A 19,688-nucleotide genomic window follows, 5' to 3' on the forward strand; every position below is an offset into this window, starting at 1 on the left:
AACCAACAGGTGTGCACAGTTTAATATCAGTGACGTAACAGACACAACTGTGATGATTGAGACGACAAAATAGAGCATTTTGGCAGCAGAGTTAATTGATAACGTCGTTTGAGAGAAAATTACTCCTATGAAAAACAATGCTACAGTTTTTACACCGATTTAACATCTGGCGATGTTAAAACGATGTAAAAGCAGTGGAAATTGCGGTCAGACTTTTGCCACGAATGAAGTTCTTCGCAGGTTTGCGCAATTTACTTGATTTATAGCACTGGGCTGTGAGTGACAGAGTGGAGACAAACGGCGCGGCTGGACACTTTTGCTCGTTTAACGGCGAATCAACGTTGTTTAACGTTGCATGAATGTAACAATGGCAATAATTGACGAAAACTAATCGCTTAATTAGTAGGTCTAGTAGGGTCTATCACATGGCGGCAAAACCCTGCGAAAAGGTAAGTAGGCTAGTATCAGAATGTGGCAGATGGTTACAGAAATTTTGGGACTTAAAATGGCATTATTTTTTTTTTAATTCCTGAAATGTCCGGCGGGCGCAGCCTGCCCGCCCGGGACTCGGCGCCGGTGCCATAAAATATTTACTGCACATGATTTTTCAGGCTCCCAGACTTCGAAAGCTGAATTTATCTTTTCACCGTTGTAAGAGTGTATCTATCTTCTTGTGTTGTTTATGAAATAGCGGGGTATGAAATTAACTGCAAGAAACCACATGTAGGCCTACTTACAGTAGCCTATACCAGACTGTTTTAATTATTCATTAAAGTTCTATTTCTGACAGGTGTCCAACTGTCCATAGAAGTGAAGAAAATAAATAACTTCAAAGACCTTTAACTTTGCTTTCATAAAAGTTGGAGATTTAATTTTGCTAGCTGAACAATAACCAAGTCTCACGTCATTCGGTTGTTATAGCATTCGAACCATGTCATGAAGACATGCTTTGGTTTCAATATTAAACAAAACAAATGATATTTAGAGAATGAGTGAAATAAAACAAACAGTATTTATATTGTAAAATACAAAATTCTAATTTACAATTTATTTATTACTTTTACTTACATCATGCAATTTTTTTACATGAGAAACAAGCAACGATTGTGCTTCTGTGTATAAATCTGCCGATAAAGTTTCAGGAAATCCATTGCATATTGAATAAACATCACTGTGTAAAGATAAAACTGTTAAGGAAATGTGGAGATCATGAAATTCAAAACAGCAGCTCTTACTTTTCAGCATGCAAACTTTTATCTTGGTAAACAAACATTATTATATATATATACATTTTCAAAACTACAGTAGCATATCCATAGTAATTGCCAAATAATAGAAATTCCAAAAAGGATACGCAAACCGTTCATTCCATGCAGCTCTTGCAAGTGGTAAAGAAAGAAGAACACATTGTACCGTGTCCTCTAGTCGTTTCCATGTTGTTTTGAAATCAACTTTTCGATTCATATGAATGATTCGGTAAGAAACAATAACACCTTTTAGGGTTTTTATTGCTTTTACCTTATTATGACAACAACCAGATATTTTTCTATTTGCGTAGTTTGAATAAAGAAGGTGATATTAAAAAAGTACTGAAAGTGTGATTCAACCAAACTATCCATAGACAAAGATTAGCCGTCCCGATAGCTCAGTTGGTTAGCGCGACAGCACGTGACTTTGTAAACGAAGCTTCAAGATCAAGTGGTGCTAATTTGACTCTCGGAGTATGCACTTGACCAACTCATTCTAAGGACTGCTCTCCATTTAGTGGCACCTAATAAATGGAATAATTCCCCGGCAACAACACTTCAACAATTAGAAACTTCACTCTGTCAATTCCAGTAATCGGCCCTGCATTAAAAGCCTAGAGCTACAAGTATGCAAAACTACCAAGAATAACCTAACAAGGCTTTGTCAGTCTGCAAAATCAGAGAAAAAATGCTAAATGTTACTTTAAGCGTGTCAATCAATGAAAAAAATGTCAGTTAGATAGTATTTTTTTTTTCGATGCAAAAATATCATGTAGCCTATGTATAAGGAGCAATCCACATGACAAAATACACGGATGCAACCTAGTTCGTACCATGAACAGTTCGTACCGTCAGTTCGTACCTTGAAAAGATCGAGAAAAAAACAAAAAAAGCCGAAGTCGCTGATCGCAGTTTTCGCAATCGCTTTAAAATTTTCCCCCTGAAAAGATCGAGAGAAAAAATAGCTCAAAACCGAAGTCCGCTGATCGCAGTTTCCGCAAACATTTTTCCGCAGTTTCCGCTAACCCTAACCATAGAGTAATCTATGCTCTAACCCTAACCCTCGCTGATCGCAGCTTCCACAAAATTTTTTCCGCAGTTTCCGTTACCCCTTACCCTAATTCTAATTTCTAACCATAGAGTAATCTATGCTCTAACCTTAACCCTCGCTGATCGCAGTTTCCGCAAACATTTTTCCGCAGTTTCCGCTAACCGCAGTTTCCGCTTACCCTAACTCTAACCATAGAGTAATCTATGCTCTAACCCTAACCCTCGCTGATTGCAGTTTCCGCAAACATTTTTCCGCAGTTTCCGCTTACCCTAACTCTAATCATAGAGTAATCTATGCTCTAACCCTCGCTGATCGCAGTTTCCACAAACACTTTCCCGCAGTTTTGCAATTTCCGCTAACCACAGTTTCCGCTAACCCTCGAGTTTGTTTCAAATTGTTTGGGGAAACTCCGATCAGCGACTTCGGCTTTTTTTAATTTTTTCTCTCGATCTTTTCAGGGTACGAACTGACTGTACGAATGGTTCAAGGTACGAACTAGGTTGCACCCAAAATACACAAGGGTGAGTAACTGAGTATTGGGAGCTGGTATACAAGTCCCCTGGTTTTTTTTTTTGCTGAGACTTTTCGGTCATTTGTCCGAAATGACTTGAAAAAATTTAAATAGAAAAAGAAAAATTTTTTTATTTATTTCGGTCATTTTTAGTAAGGATGTGCTGATTAATCGGAATCGGTAGGTATCGGAATCGGCATCGAAAGAAATTGCCGATTCTTTATCAAAGTTTCCTAATCAAAAGTAGCGCGAGCGCGTGGAAATACCGATCAAAGAACGGCTTCTTTGAACAACCGCATCAGCGTCAACGAGCATTCGGAGAGCGGTAGTCTAAATTATGACGTCACCACCATCTTCAATCGAAAGCGAACAAATTTTTAGCACAGGTGGCAATATTTTTACGCCTCAACGGAACAGACTTACTCCAGCAACTGGAGAAAAGTTGATGTTATTGCATTTTAATTTACGTGCCTTTAATTTTGAATATTAAAAAGCAGAAATGTTCTTTGTAATTATTGTTTAACCCTTTAATGCCCAGTGTAGCCAATTGGCACACCTTAATTGAGGGGCCCCTGTAACTTTTTTAAAAACAAATATGTTTTTTTGTCATGGTTTAATCCACCATTCTATCTCTTGTGAAGACAATAATAGCAAAGAAATTGATTGGAAACACTAATTACCCACAATTCCCTTCCGAAGAAAGCATGGTGATGAGGTGACCATTGAAAAGTTGAAATAGTCAGAAAATGAGGCAGCTTCAGAGCACTGCAGATTTGTTTATTTGAAGAAATGATTGCACTTTTGTGTGTTTTCACAAAGTCATATCAACAAATAACTAGCCTAAATACTTTAATTTTGAAGTTAATGTTTTTAATCTTAGTTATGTTACCCGAAATTTTGATGTAGCCAAATGGCTACATTGGGCGTAGAAAGAGTCCAAATTCCATGGAATAGAATAAATTTTTGATTTTTTTTTACTTTTTATGCAGATACGTTCTTTACTGTAACGCTGCCTGAATTATCTACAATTGATGAAAATAATGTAGATTTGGTGTTGAATGGGATATTGCGATAGTTGTGCCCGCTGGTGACATTTCAGAGTAAGAGAATGAGTCCGATGAAGATGCGGAATGCCTACTTCTTCATCAAGGTTATCTTCGGCGCCTTCTACTACAAGACAGCCACAAGTGGAAGTGGTTGAGGAAAGTGTGAAAGAGGTTCAACCGACAAAACGCTCAACCAGTAAAACCACAAAACGCCAGTGTACGTGGAAGAAGGAGGTATTTAAACCCAGTTTGGATGTTCAGTGGGAGGATCAAGGGTATACTCTATCTGAATATGAAACCCCTTTGGAGTATTTTTTAGAGTTTTTTGATGACGAGCTGTTTGGAAATATTGTCCGTGAATCAAAACTCTACGCTCATCAAAAAGACGGACATGTCTTGATTACATCTATTGCTGAAATGAAAAAGCTTATAGGAGTGCTCCTCCTACACATCAGTATTGTAAAGATGCCTTCGAGAAGGATGTAATGGGAAAGACGAACGAGATACTCTCTAATAGCTGACTGAATGCCACGCAACAGATTTGAAACGCTGTTGCATGCACTTCAATGATAACACAGATATGAAGAAAAGAGAGGAGGAAAGGCTATGACAATCGAAGTGAATCCCTTGATAGAGCATCTGTAATCGAAATGTCAGCAAATTCCTCCAGAGGAATATAATGTAAATTGCAAATAGCCTGCCAAAGAATCTTAAAGCCATTTTAGTTTTCTGGTTACTCTTTGTAAAATGCATATAACATTTCTTCTTCGGTTTTTGACCTTCAGCGATCGAATTTACAAGATAATTTGTATCTAAGAATTTTCATATTTGCGCACTCTGTATGCCCAATGTAGCCATTTGGCAACATTTTTTAATTTTTTTTTTAAAACACAAAAAATAAAATTTTTGATAAAAATGGATTTATTGGGTCACAAATGTCACTAAAAAACAAAAAAAAAAATTTTTTGTTTGTAGAAAGTAGTCCGGGCATTAAAGGGTTAATCGTTGTAAAATTCGTAGTCACTGAAAGTTGCTTAATGTTAATTTACTAAGCAGAGAGAAGTAAATTCCAAGTATAGGCCTGTTACGCTTAATGCGTTCAACAAACAATCGTGTGATTGCGCAAACGTAATTGAACCAGCTACTCGGTAATCTTTTTTCACGTGTTTGCTAAGCAAAAAGATTGGCTGCAACTCGGTGTTCGAAAACAATACTAATTTCTTCACAAGATGTTTTTCTTTTTTCGCCTATTGATGCACTTTGAATGCAAGGCTGGTGTGTTACTTTTTTAAAGGTTTTTGTATATTCAATATAGCTGCGTTCATTTTTTTTACACTCTAGTCTTTTTTTCTTCTTGTTTCTGGCACCTTCTTAAATTCTGCGAGAAAAATACTACAAACCGCACAAGATAATATTTTGCACACTGCATTAAGCTACATTGATTTTGAACTCTGTGAGCGATGGCAATTTGTCTCTTTTAACTGATTTCCGCGACAAATAAAACGCGTGTCTATCACCACTTTGTAGTGCGCAAGCAGTGAAGAACTACCGTAAAAAATCACGCTGTTTAAAGCAGGCGACAAAGTGAACGCTTTTAGACATTTCAAAGGCAGCAACTTGTAACAAAATCGAAACCACTTGTATAGCACCAACTAATAGCAGCTTTAATCATCATTTAACCAAAGAATCGGTATCGGCATCGGCAAATATTGAAGAATCGGCATCGGCAAAAATTTTGTAATCGGCACATCCCTAATTTTTAGTCATATATAGTCAATTGACTATATATTTTTTCGGACATTTTGACCGAATTGACTATATTTTTTTCAGACATTTTGCTAAAAAATCGGTCAATGACCGATAAATGACCGAAAAAAAAAAACCAGCAAGTCCCTCCCCCCCCCCAGTACCGGTAACTCATGACAAAGAGGAATTGACCAAAACATGTGGATTGAAGTGTGTGAACAGTAAAGCAAAGGTAAAGTAGTTTCACCCTATATGTTTGGTCGAGTCCTGTCTTTGTCATCATGAGTTACCAAGGGGGGGGGGGGGACTTGTATACCAGCTCCGAGTATTGTACTACAAAATTAAGCATCTTAATTTGGTAAACACTAGAACCTTTGAGTCCTATAGAATCGACAAGGATGAAAGTAAAGCATGAGCTGTATGGAAAAAAGTGCAGATTTCGGAAAAGTAAACCATTACATAAGTATTAAGAAAGAGAACAATGAGCTGTAAGAAAAAAAGTGTAGGGGAAGGGAAGGTAATTTGATACGGAAGGTAATTTGATACACCCCTCCTACAGAAATGTACAAAAAATATTGGTCAAAAATATTGTCATTAGGTGGAAGATCTGTGAAAATAATGCCTACAAAAATTGCACCATGCAGCTAACTCGTGCTTTTATGGCATAAAATTGTGAAAGTGTGTTTTTTGAGTATTTTCGTAAAAATTTTAACTCATGATTATTTTCGTCTGGAAAATTAAAGAAAAGTTCCTGAAAGATGAAACCAAACTCATTTGACAGTTCATTGATAAGGCTTCAAGGGCTTGTCACGTTTTTTCTGCAATGTGCATCCAAGCATACAAAAATCAGTATTTTATAACTTTTTTTAAAAAAAGTAAATTGATACATGTGGGGAAGGTAAATTGATACAGTATATTAAATTCTTTTTTGTGACTGTAATAAATGTTGACATTGATCTACTTGATTTAAATAAGTTATTCTTTATTAACAAGACCTGCTACTTTGGGAAACAACTATTATATAGGCTTTCGTAGGCCTACACGCTATCTGCTGTCAAAACATGAGAAAAGTGCAAAGCACCCCCCTTGAATAAGAACTCCAGCCAATGATCCTTCCCATGACCATCCCGCTGCAGAAGCTTCGCCGCACACATGGGCCTCAACAGTCATCTTTGCACCCAAGCACGCCAATCACATATTAAATTTTCATTTATTGCTTTGCTGTCAAAGGGGATTTCTGTATTAGTATTACTGTATCAAATTACCTTCCGGGTGTATCAATTTACCTTCCGTGGAAGGTAATTTGATACATTTGAGTGACGTTTTTAAAATTTCAATTAAAAAAAAAGTAACAAAAATAAAAAAGTGAAAATGTTTTTAAAAAGTGTGTAAGGGATCAGACTTTCATTTCAGCTTAAAATCAATAGTTTGTGTCAGATAATTTTCAGTTAACAGGCAAAAATGTTAAAAGTGTATCAAATTACCTTCCCTTCCCCTAGATTTTGAAACTGGAAATTAAAATTTCTAAATTTTAAAGTTTCGAAAATTAATTTCGATTTTCGCAAATTTCGATATTTAGTGACTATTCCAATGTTGCCATTTCGAAATCGTAGTAGTTTGGTTTTATTATGCCCTTGAAAAAAATATAAAATGCAGTAGAATGTACAACTCAGAAAGAGTAAAAAAGTGCAAATAGAGCAAGCATGCCTATAAATTGCTTGGTCAAAAATAAGATATGTGAAGTATAGTTGCGGGTGGGAGTGTTTTTGAAGCAAAATATGTTGTATTTTTAATATTTTTATTACATAATTCCTTCGTATTGCTTTTCTTTTTGAGTTGAACTTCTGCTCAAACAAAATAAAGTCGTTTGCCTAATTTGCTTCAAACACTTCTAGTTTATAGCGATTTTATCATGTTTCAGCAAAAGCAATCAAATTTTGTTTTTAACAAACTAAACTAAGCTACTCAACAGGAATGCTTCACGATTTCTTCAAATCGGCACCACTCAATCATCCAGGAGTTATTATCTGAAACGTTCGATATCGTCAAAAACTGTTCGAAACAATTGAAGATGTGATTAAAACTTAATGAGCTCATAATTTAGATAATAGACAGACAGCAAACGTTTTAAAATCTGGACTGTTTTTGTCTTCAGTGGTAATGCTTTTATTTTCAATCGCTCTGAAGATGAATAAGTTACAGTCTGGTTTTTGAAGCGTTTGCTAAACATAGCCTAAGTTTGGTATCAACAATTTGCGCTCTTTATGTTTTGAGTAAATTTATCAGACGTTTCAACCATTTTGCTCGTAAACTGAAAATGTGTCTCTGAAAACAATAAAGTTTGTTTAAATCTAACTTATAATTCGTTTCCGTGAAAGCAGTTTGTTGGGGGTGTAGCGCCAGAGAGCTCTGACGTCACGTTTCACGTCATTAGAATTGTTCTAGCAGATTCTGGCCTTTGAGCACATACTGCGAACTACCTTGCACGTCTCGAGAATTCAATTCAGTAATCAACCTTTTGTAAGGCGCTATATGCCGAATTCCAACCATGGTTTATCGTTATGTAGATTTGCAGTCGTGTTGCATTGTATGATCGTAGGCTATGTAAAACTCGCTATTCCAAACGAGAGCCTTTCTTAAATGAGCTTAAATCAAGATATCAAATCAGTATAAAAAATCAAGATATCAGTATGTCAGTAGGAAAGGAAGGTGATTTGATACACTTTTGACCTTATGAACTTTAAGTTGCAAACCGCCTGGCCGAGAAATCTACTTTAAGGCTTCCTGAAAGAAGTAGGCTTTTTGGCAACTTTATGAATAAATTGCAACGTTCTACCTCAATTACTTTTTCTCATATTGATAATTAAAATATTTCACATACATGTACCAAATCACCTTCCTAAGAAGGTGATATGATACACTCAAAAGGTGATTTGATACAGTTGCAGTCAAAGTTTAATTTTTGCTGTTACGTTACGCTTAGGCACCTGATTAATGCGCACTAAAGATTTTGAAAGGTCACACACGCTTACAATACACTTACGTAGCTAGATAGACAATTTAGGAGGGGGGAATCAACTGTTAAAGGGAGGGGGGATATTTTACTTAATATTGGAAATAAAAAGTTTGTGTAAACATATATCGATATAGGCTCAATGCAGCCAAACAACAATGAAACGTCATTCAACATGTTAAATCAATTGTTGAATCATATCCAAAAGCACGGTTTGGATCAGTTTGGTTTTTCTTCATGTAGCGAAGCAAAGTCATTTTATCCACACCAAACATATCGGCAGCCTTTCGATAAGACAGGTTATTCTCACGGACTTGCTTCGCAGCCTTTTCAAGAACATCTAGTCTTGAAGAAACACAACGCTTTGTTTTTCTGACATAAGTAGAAGGCATGGTAATTTTTAACAATGTATTATTTAGACCATACAACAACAAAATGAAGCAGATATCATATGCTGTCCGTAAGATCGCAATAAACAAAGAACATGAGGAGTTCCAATGTTTATTGACAATGTAGCTTGCTATAAATAACAATAGGCTATTTACATATTCGAAAGTTTTCTAACCACCACACACTTAATGATTCATCATCTTGCCAAGGAAGGTGATTTGATACAGTGTATCAAATCACCTTCTCCAAGGTGTATCAAATCACCTTCTCTGAAATTTTTATAGAAAATCGATGTTTCTGAGCTAAGACACAAATTTGCAAAAGTTAACCGATATGACTTTGCAGCACCAACTAAACACTAACAACAGACCACACTTCCATCTTTCTTAAACTTCCCATGGTTTGTCTGGACGACGACAAAAAAACTCTAGGAAATTTACAAAAATCTCTAAAAACTAAGCTTCCGCCATTTTCAAAGTTTTGGGAAAGTCACGAGGTTCCAAAGGTAACTCGGATGTAGTTATTTTGATTTGTCTGTCAGTTGGTGGCGGTATTTATCTTGTGTTGGTTTCGGTGAATACCCCAGAAGAACTGTATCAAATCACCTTCCGTATCAAATCACCTTCCTTTCCCCTATAGGCTACCAGATGTGAGATATCAATGTATCAGTTTTATTGTCGCTACCGTACTGCTTCTACTTCTGCTGCCGATAGTATAACGTTTGTATCAGTTTAGCATTATGTTCAGAGTCTGTATGTTATGATTTTGGTGCAGCAGCTATGATTTCTGACTCAAGGCTGTTACTAATGTAGAAGCGACCAGGCGCGAGTCTAAGAGTTTTTTTCGGGGGGGGCCAGAAAATTTGAAAATCAATTAAAAAGAAAGAAAAAGCTAAACAGATATGAACAATGATACTACGACATATACGATATGCTAGAAAGTAGACATTAAAACAACCATTTTCATCAATTGTGATGCCGAGGGACTAATATCAGCTGTTTAGAAGCATATCAAACCATTTGATGCGGAAACATACAATTTTTCATAAAATTCTGGGGCCCGGGCCCCATAAATCCGCGCCTGGAAGCGACGATACTTTATGTCCAGTTTTCGGTGGTCGAACGTTAATCATTCGGGTGTTTTCTTTTCTCGATTTTTGTGTTACTGGATCGAAGAGTCACTAAAATCATGCCGGCTTTCGCTTAAGCACATCTTTTCCAACAGAGAAAAGTCTCTCCACCGCAGCACTGGAAGAAATGGGGGTGTTGTATTTAATGAGCAGATGTTTTAACTGCGGTATTCGAAAAGCTCAAGGACTTGCTCCTGTCCGTAAAAAGGCTTCCACAATTGCTGTTTCCTTCTGCACCGACGTTTCACGGGATGGCGCCAACCAGAGATGGAGGAACCACGTGGATCTCGTGGGCCTGGGCCCACCTACTTTATTTTCTGGGTGGGCCTGGCCCACCCACTTTTGAAAGCCAAATTTCTTTGAAAAGGTAGATTAGAGAAGGCAAATTAGAGAAGGGAAACGGCAAATTAGAGAAGTTCCAAAAAAAGCTTTTCACTCATACACACTAGTTTGATTCTACAGGCCAACAAAAAAATTTTGGCACAAAAGGTGAGAGTTAATTTAGAGTAGGCCTATTTCAGGGCCCCTGATTCCAAAAATGCACTTAATTTTTTTAAATTTTCAAAACTACCAGGAATTTAATTTCGAACCAAGATTACGTTCTTCCGAAACAAGGATAAAATTTTAAGCAGCTACTTTATTAAAGAACACAACTTTGTATTTTGTAGCCTAATTATATAAATGGCCTTCGTACCTTGATGGTTGTTGCTCAGTAAGTTATAGTAGGCCTACCATAATAAAGAATTGCGTTTGTTCATCGATGGCTTTGTTTTGCTTATTCGTCTAGTTTGTTAAGCAAAACAATGTAGGCTATGTATTTTGTTGTTTGTACTTAGTAGCTTAGTTAGTAGGCCTAAGTCTGATGCTGTTGAAGTCAACAAATATATTAACGCAAAGCATAAGTTATATATTCTACATCTTAATATTGTATCCTAATGCTAATTGCTTCACGTCGTATTTTGATTGTTACTAGGCCAGTAAACGTTAAATAGCCGTTTGTTTGGATTGTAATCAACGTGATTGGTTCCAAATAGCGTTTATACAACTCAGAAATGTGCCTGGGATTACTTTCAGTTTTGTCTTTGTAATAAACGACACGACGTTAAATCTATAGCGGCTCAAAATTGCAAAAAAAATTTTTTTGCTGTGGGCTATTTTAAAAACTAGAGCCAATTCGAAAAAAAGCAAGTGCATTTTCGGAACCAGGGGCCTCGAAATACCCTAAAATGACTCTCACATGCCGTGTCTTAAAAAAAAAAAAATTGTTGGCCTGTGAATGATGAAATCTAATCTTCAAACTTTTTTGTTGAGTCCAACTGTTGATGGGCAGCACATGTGGGTGTGGTTGTGTGTGATTGGTGGAGTAATCTATAAATCAATCTAATTGTTCTCTAAGGTTAAAACAATGATAACATTACATATTATGCAGAGCATGCACGTAGGCCTACTGTATAATGCTGCAGATTATTTCTCCTAGGTTGGCATTAGCCTATAACTGTGTGTGTATTTTTCATTTTTTTTTGTGTGTACATCGCCGTATTTTGTATAGCCTAGTGCTATGGAGCAATTTAACAATTTTGTAATTTGTTTGGCCAAATCGGGCCCAAGAACGGAAATATTTCGCTGGTTGGCACAAAAGCAATCATGAAAACACAATGTATAAACAATTTGAAGTATTAGGAATGCAACAATGTTATGGGGGGTCTGAGGAGCGAAGCCCCCCAGAAGTTTGATTAACTTTGACTGCTACGCCTTTGGGTCCACCTACTTTTAAAATGGTTCCTTCATCCCTGGCGCCAACACACCAAAATATTCATCCTCGGAGTCGTGACTCGTGACTGGTGTTGGTGTCACTCTTCTCGGTATCAACCTGGCTTGATGTCTCCCGCAACCGTCGAATTACATCTGTCTTGACTTTTTCTCGTAGTACGTCAGCATCATCCGTGGAAATGTAGTGCAAAAACTGTAGCCACGACGTCTTGAAGGAGGAATGAAGACATGATGCCATAACGCATTTCATGTCGTTGAAGCACTTGTTGAATCGTTTCTTCACCCCTTCAAGGACTTTCACTCTCAACTCCTCACAGGTCACAAGATCACTGATCTCCGTCAACTTCTTCGCGCAATTTGTAATGGTTGGAAGCAAGACTCCGCCTTGGACCGAGCTTGGACTCGCCCTGGAGAATGTCTAAAGCCTGGCAGATAGGCTTCATCACACGGAGATATTCGCCGAAGAAGTTGACGTCAGCTAGGAAAGACCGAAACTTTGCAACCAAACCGATTATAGGCTATAGCTGCTTGACCACGCCAGTGTGCCAAAAAACAACTATTTTTTTCACTTTAAATTAAAAAGTAGCGTGTAGCGGGAGTGCGACTGAAAAGAAGTAGCGCCTCTCTCGCTACCGCTACTTTGAAAAAAAATAGCGCCGCTACTGCAGCCGCTACTCCAACTAAAAAGTAGCGCCGCTACTTTTACCAAAAAAGTAGCGCGCTACTGCCCACCTCTGGTTAACGGTACCATTTTTTTTTAAATAATTAGTTACAGTTACTTTTCAAAGAAAATGGATGCATATGAGTACTGATCTACAACTACTGATCTACAACTACTCTTCTCTGAAGTAGGCTACAAGTTGAAAAATACATGATAAAAGGCAAGATGATACTTTGTTCGTAGCTGTTGCCTAACTACAAAACAGCGACCACTCTGCTAGCTGTCCACATAGGCTACTATATAATAGCCTACTTCTAAGAATCCATAATCTAACCCCAAAACGTCCGCCTACCGAATATGAAACAATAAAAAATCGAAAAAACGACATGCACAGGACACTCCGTGATAAGCAGTAAGGCGTGTCAATATTTGTATACGGTAGCCTAAATCTAAAATGAATAAAGAGGCACCAACATCAATTTCCTTTCAGAAACATCAGTATTTCAAAATGTTTATCGCTAAGTCCACTTTGCTTTGGCTTCAAAATGTCCTTTCCAAGGAAGAGCAGTCTTTCAACAGCAGCACTGGAGGGGATAGGCCGATAGCATAGGGGTATTACATCGCAAGAGCAAACGCCTCATAGCGTCATTGGGGAATGCATCAAACGTAACCGCCTTTGTTGGGTTACATTCGAGAAATTCATTTAAAATTTTTGCGGCACTTGCTTCCTTTTTTTTGTGTTTCAAATAACGGAGTAAAAAGTCATCTGTTTCATGCCTGTCAACATCAGTGTCGCTGTTGCTTGCTGCATCGTCGATGTTGAAATTGCTGTGGTTCTGTAATAGGTTAACAATTTTGAGATGTAGCTGTATTTCTTCACCCTAGTAAAGCCAAGAAAGTCGGAATTGTGGGTCGGTTTACTATAGATACAACCCTCGAAGTAATAGCCAAGTGGAACGATATAACGGCATAGTGTGGAAAGCTATTCTTTTGTGACTATACGAGTAAAAAGATACCCGAGATTTTCTGGGAAAACGTGTTACCCGATGTATTGCATTCGTTACGTTCACTTTTATGTAGCCTAATGCTACAAACTGCACTCCGCACGAGCGCATGTTTATGATTCTCGTTATCGTTATCTTACGTTATTGCCCTGTACTTTTCTAACTATTCACTTTAAAAAACATTTAATATTTACAATCGCTCAACTCGAAGTTCAACCAAAAATTATAATTGTTTTGTTCCTCATTATGCTTTACTAAACACCTATGAAGCATAACTGTTTCGCATCATCCTGGCTGGGGTGGATGCTTGACTCGAAGACCGTCATGGTCAATTCGCGGCTTCTGTTGTCATTTACTTTAAAAATACAACGTAACACCCTTGTTTGATCATTTTTCTTTTCAATGTATAATTTTTTGCCTGCTGCATCATTTTACTGTTGTGTATGTTATACGACATTGCACAATAAAAATTCATCAATCAATACAATTATATGGGCTGTCTACCTCAATAAACTTTTCTAGTTCATGTTTGTTTTTCAACAATAATTTCCATAGCATAAGGTCCGATTTCGATTTTGGTAAAACATATTATTTTGCATCAAGCCACAGCGCTACAATAATTTTGTTGTTCTTTGTCTTGTTGCTGATTGTTGCTCTGTAAAAATATGGCGCTGTTGAAACGAAATAAATTGATTTGTGACAGTATTGCATTTTTTTTGTGCCGAATCAGGAAGATGTCGTTTGTGTGAGAGGCAGTTTGATGCAGGCTGGTTAAATACGTTGACTTATTGTTGCTTAACATCTTGTTTGCAGTTGCTAAACATGAGTGCTCTTGATTTATTTGTTCGACGATAGGAATCCTGTAGCCCGGCCTGGATTAACCATTGTGCTAGGGTGTGCTAAAGCACAGGGGCCCCGTAGACAGAGGGCCCCATCTGAGCTTTCTCAGCATAGAGTGTGATAAACTGCGACTTCTCAATTTTAATGCTATCCTTACAGACTTTGCAGCAAAGAAAGCCAGAAAAAAGTCGTTCGGCTGAATTTCATGTTAGTTTTCTAAATCCTATTGGTAGTTAGTAGTGAATGAAAGAGCAGGTTAGAATAGAAATTCAGAATAACCTTTCATTGCAATTTGCAGTGTAGTGTGCAGTACTAACAGTGGTCCCTTACTACAATGTTTTCCCTTGCACGGTTTCGTGGATTTAATATGTGTGATTTACTGATTTTGCATCCATTATAACGTAAACATTGTTGACTTAATTTGCACATGCTTATTTAATCATCTTAGTCTACCTTAATCATCTTAGTCATGGTCTACCTTAGGCTACCTATAAGCAAGGCTCGGTTTCCTCTGCAAGCGAAACTAGCTTACTTCCATTACGCTCCACGTAAGCTGGCAGGGGCCCCCAAAAATTCATTAGCACAGGGGCCCCATTTGACCTTAATACGGGCCTGCCTGTAGCCAAAAGGTTAGATGCAACATTAGCTTGTGTGAGCAGAGTATAGCATGTTTAAGAAAAGCACAGAGTACAGAGACACTGAAAAATTATAAATTAGATTGTGTTTTAGAGCTGTAAATTTGAAGTGGGTGACTGCCAATATATTCTACTCATAATGGCAAATGAGATTTCGCTTTGACTTCATATATTGTCTGAAATTATTCAATATTTCATTGAGCGGACGAGCTTCTGCAACCCCCGCGCGAACTATCAACCAATAGATAGTAACAGATATGGTAGGCCTAATTGCAAACAGTGGCACACCGTTTCGGCCTTCAAACCTCCTTAGTGCAGTAGGTTAACTGGGTATTGCCAAGAAAGTGTATACCCCTATTGTATTGTAGTTATTCTAAATCAGTGGTTTCATCCTTTTGGCACCGGGCCCCCTTAGAGCAATTAATGTAGCCTCGAGCAAATAACGTAGCTTTAGAGTAAAGCTTTATAGTCATGTAGCTTTAGAATAATGTAGCAATTAATGTAGACACTATCATAAAAATATTCAATAAAAGCGTACGCGGTATCTAATGCAAAATTTAACCAAATTTGATTTATGCTGACATCATCGTCGTCAGACGTCTATATCGCGTTTTGTTGTTCTAGTATAAATTTTTAAAAACAAAAATCGTTGTTTCTCGATGTTATTGCTGCTTTTAATTACATTTTCTTCGATATACTCCATCAAGCTTGACTAGATTATAAGAGAAAATTTATTGAATAAAAGTTAAAATTTTGCATTTTTACCGTGGAAATTTAAAGCAATCTCTTATGTAAGCTATTTTGCTTATGAATTAATTGAAATTATCGCTTTCAGTGAGGTAATTGGTACTGCATCTCAACAAGCCTATCACTGATCGACATGACTTTTATTTTTTGGGTAAAAATATCACTTCTGGGATAAGTTTCTACATAGTTTCTAGTGCTGATTACGAATATGAAGTCACTTTTCCTCCATCACGTCAGGATTTGTTACCATTGTGATTAAAAGTTTTCACATTACAGCCGTAGTCAAATTAAAGTGCCTCTGACAGGTAAATAAATTCGATAAATTTACCTAAGATACCAAAAAGATGACACTAACAAACTTCCCTGACCAGCAAATCGTAAAAAATATCAACAGGCTACTAAGTTACACGCTTGCAAACTTTCGTTGACATCGGCGAATCTGGCACTCATTCAATTGCGAAAATAAAAACGGCAACACCGCTGTGACGTCACAGTAAGCGGGAAGGATACATTCTTTCTCTGTGGTGACTTGGTAAAGTATAGTACGGCTACTGCAAAACGTGAATGTGTGGGGCTCTGTTGGTCTAACGCATGTGCAAATTAAGAATTACCGAAATGAAAAAGTGAACTTATTATTACTATCAGGTTTCGATCAAATAGGTTGAGTTTATTTTTATCAAACAGCATCTCAATTCAATTGAAATTGCAGTTTCGTAGGGCTACAATTTTGATACTTTTTTATTTGTTCTAATCTGGCTATAGCCATTTGCAGTGTAAGTGTAACAATAGTATCTCACAAACAGTAGCCTTAATTTATGGTTGAGGCAATGCCTACAAATTGCTGTTTATGTGTCAGTGACAAAGACCGTGTGCTTTCTTTTCACGCTTTCCCACAAAACAAGGTGCTGAGAAAAAAATGGTCAAAGTTTTCTTCAAGTGTTCGAAAGTGGGATGGGCCATACAAAACTAGTCGTATTATGTTCTCTTCACTTCACTGAAGATGATACCACTTAAGTAAAAATGGGCTTGAAGCCTTAAGCGAACTTTACATTTTGAAAAAATCTGCCATACCATCTATAAAAGTAAAGATGCAACCAGTTGCTGATGATGATTCCAGCACTTCTAAACAACAACGTTTACAAAAACGTACCCTTGCATAGGTAAAGTAGGCTTTTGCATGTGTAGACTCTGCTATGTAGGCTACGTAACTGTATAACTAAGATTTTGTTAACACTGGCACTGACAACTTGCATTGCGCAAAGCTCACTGCTTGCAGTTTGATGCTCTCGGAAGCAACAATCGGATTGTGCTGCCGTCATGCATTGTTTGGTGAATCCGAAACAATTTTCTAGATCCAGATGGCCGTTACACCTGATGTCAATGGCCAACTGAGAGAGAGAGAGAACTTTTATTTATTTTTGAATAGTGATGATGAATTAAATATGAATGATGATTCGTAAATGTCTTCATTTATCACTTTAAGTATATTTTAGGTTTTGTAGGAACGTATCCAGTACAGTTTTGTTAAACTGCAAAAAGCAATAAATCTTTGAAAAAGCAACCGCTTGTACCAACTTCGACCAAACTGTGATCCACCAATTACATCTAAGAAGCGTTTGTTTTATCTGTCGTTAACGACGCCCACTTAAGATGACGTAATACCACCAAAGTCGTCCCAGAGCAGTAAAATATGGAGTTTCGCCTGTGGTCGTCGTCGTCGTCTGAGCTTCTGGGGCCGAGGGTCTATCCTTTTACCACCCCAGATTCACGATGTTCCCGGACTACACTGGAAGGCTGCTAGAGAGCAGCCAGTCTTTAGTTTCATCCTCCATGACGCGCAGACCTTCCACTCCGTTAGGTGGCTTGAAGATGGTACAGTCATTGATGATGTGGTCTGCGGTCTGTTCCTCGGCACCACATTCACAGGAGGAGGAAGAAGCCATTCCCCATTGGTGCATGGTTGAGCGGAAAAGGCCGACGCCCGTACGGAGACGGTTGAGGCGCACCCACGCCTGTCTCTGTAGTGTCAGGCCGATTGGGCGTGTGTCGGCGTCGGGGATGAATGAATGGAGTCTGGTGGTGCTTGACCTCCATTCAGAATTCCATTTATGGTCCGCCCAAGTAGCCGCAGAGATGTCTTGTTCATCAGCTTCGTTGATCAGAAGCCGAGCGGCTGGCACGAATGGGTGTCTTGATTTCAGTCGGCGGGGGTGCCCGTTTGGGAAGGCAGAGATCTTGTGGTGGAGAAGATGATTAGGCTCCAGTGCCCGTCGACCGAGGGACAGAGTGGCTTCTTCGCGACGAAGCTCAGCAGGTTGGATGCCAGCGAGAATGGGGAGATTGTCCAATGGTGTGGGACGCAGGCATCCGGTCACTGTGCGCAGGGCGCTGTTTATGGCAGTGTCGATGTTGTGGCAGTGAGCACTGCGGCACCAGACAGGTGCACAGTACTCTGCTGAAGAGTAGACAAGGGCTAAGGCTGCTATTCGCAAAGTGTCAGCCCTCGCCCCCCAGCTAGAGCCCGCCAGGCGCTTCAGTAATGCAGCGCGGGATGTCAGTTTCTTGCGCAGTGACACCAAATGGTGGCGGTATGTGAGCGATCTGTCTAGTGTCACCCCAAGGTACCTTGGCTCGGGGCAGAAGGACAGAGGTTTTCCGTTGTTGTGGACATGTAGCTCACGATCAGCTTCCCGATTGTGTAGGTGGAAAGCTGCCGCCACAGTTTTGGTTTCGCTGAGTTTCAGTCGCCAGTTCTGGAGATAAGCTGAGATGGTTTGCATGTCCTGGCTCAAGGTGTCTTCTAGATTATTCCACGACTTTGTGGAGTGGAGAATTGCCAGATCGTCCGCATAAGCGTATTTTGCGGAGACCGTGGTTGGCAGGTCGTGGGTGTAGATGTTGAAAAGAAGTGGAGCCAGGACCGATCCCTGTGGGACGCCGTTTTTCAGGCGTCTCAGTCTGCTTCGCCGTGGGTTGCCGGTGGTGAGGGTGAAGCTTCGATTCCTGACAAGTTCCATAATCATATGGACCATATGTCGGTCAGGAAGCAGGCGAAGCAGCTTGTAAGTAAGGCCGCGATGCCATACGGTATCGTAGGCAGCTGTGAGATCTAGAATGTGGTGGCGCTGCGAAACAGTCGTTTGATATAAATTACGCCCTAGCCAGTTAAGCTAAGAGGTTAAGATTAAAAAGTTCGCTAAGTATAATTCTGCGCTAGGAAATGCGATCCAACCTGTCAGGGGCACTTTAAACTCGTCTACTGGTTTGAAAAAATATTCTTAACGATTCTTAACTTAATAAATTACACTAAGAGGTTAGATTGTTGTGCAAATGCCAGCATTTGGTGAATGCAAAATAGCAGTAAAATTAACAATTATTAATGATTGAAACTGTTGTTGAAAGAACTTCAATGCAAAGTACACACTGAGGTTTTTCAATGGCATTGGAAACGATACTAAGCCAGGTCCGCCCCGATAGCTCAGTTGATTAGCGCTTGGCTTCGTGAACGAAGCGGCTTCAAGATCAAGCGGTGCTAGACCGACTCTCGGGGTATGCGCTTGAGCAACGCATTTTAAGGACTGCTCTTCATTCAACGGAATAATTGAACAGCACCTAATAGATAGAATAATTCCTTGGCAACAACACTTTAACAATCGGAAATTTCACTCTGTCAATCTCGGTAACCGGCCCTGCGTCAAATGCACAAGTATGCGAAACTACCAGGAATAACCTATAAAGGCTTGGTCGAGGATAAAGATTCCAAAACCTACCAAACCATGTGTGACAGAGGATTCCAAATTACCTCATTGCTTTGCCATAGCGTCACTGCCTCACTGGTTAACTTTGTCTGCGCAAAGCAACAAACAAAACTGAGTAAAAGAGCATTGAATGCTTTCTT

General features: G+C 38.7%; 1 protein-coding gene across 2 annotated transcripts in view; it reads right to left on the reverse strand.

Annotated features, from left to right (window-relative positions):
- Positions 1-1,540, reverse strand: part of LOC145770230 (cullin-2-like) — a 49,055-nt gene extending 47,515 nt beyond the window's left edge. For both annotated transcript variants that reach the window (XM_082581826.1, XM_082581827.1), the window contains exons 1-2: positions 1,355-1,540; positions 1,069-1,171 (exon numbers count right to left, since the gene is read on the reverse strand). In XM_082581826.1, coding sequence (XP_082437952.1) covers positions 1,069-1,171; positions 1,355-1,464 — 213 coding nt within the window. In that variant the 5' untranslated portion in view covers positions 1,465-1,540. The remainder of the gene's footprint in view (positions 1-1,068; positions 1,172-1,354) is intronic.
- Positions 1,541-19,688: the final 18,148 nt, after the last annotated feature.

Source organism: Aplidium turbinatum, chromosome 5 (genome assembly GCF_918807975.1).
Source record: "Aplidium turbinatum chromosome 5, kaAplTurb1.1, whole genome shotgun sequence".
NCBI classification, from domain to species: domain Eukaryota; kingdom Metazoa; phylum Chordata; class Ascidiacea; order Aplousobranchia; family Polyclinidae; genus Aplidium; species Aplidium turbinatum.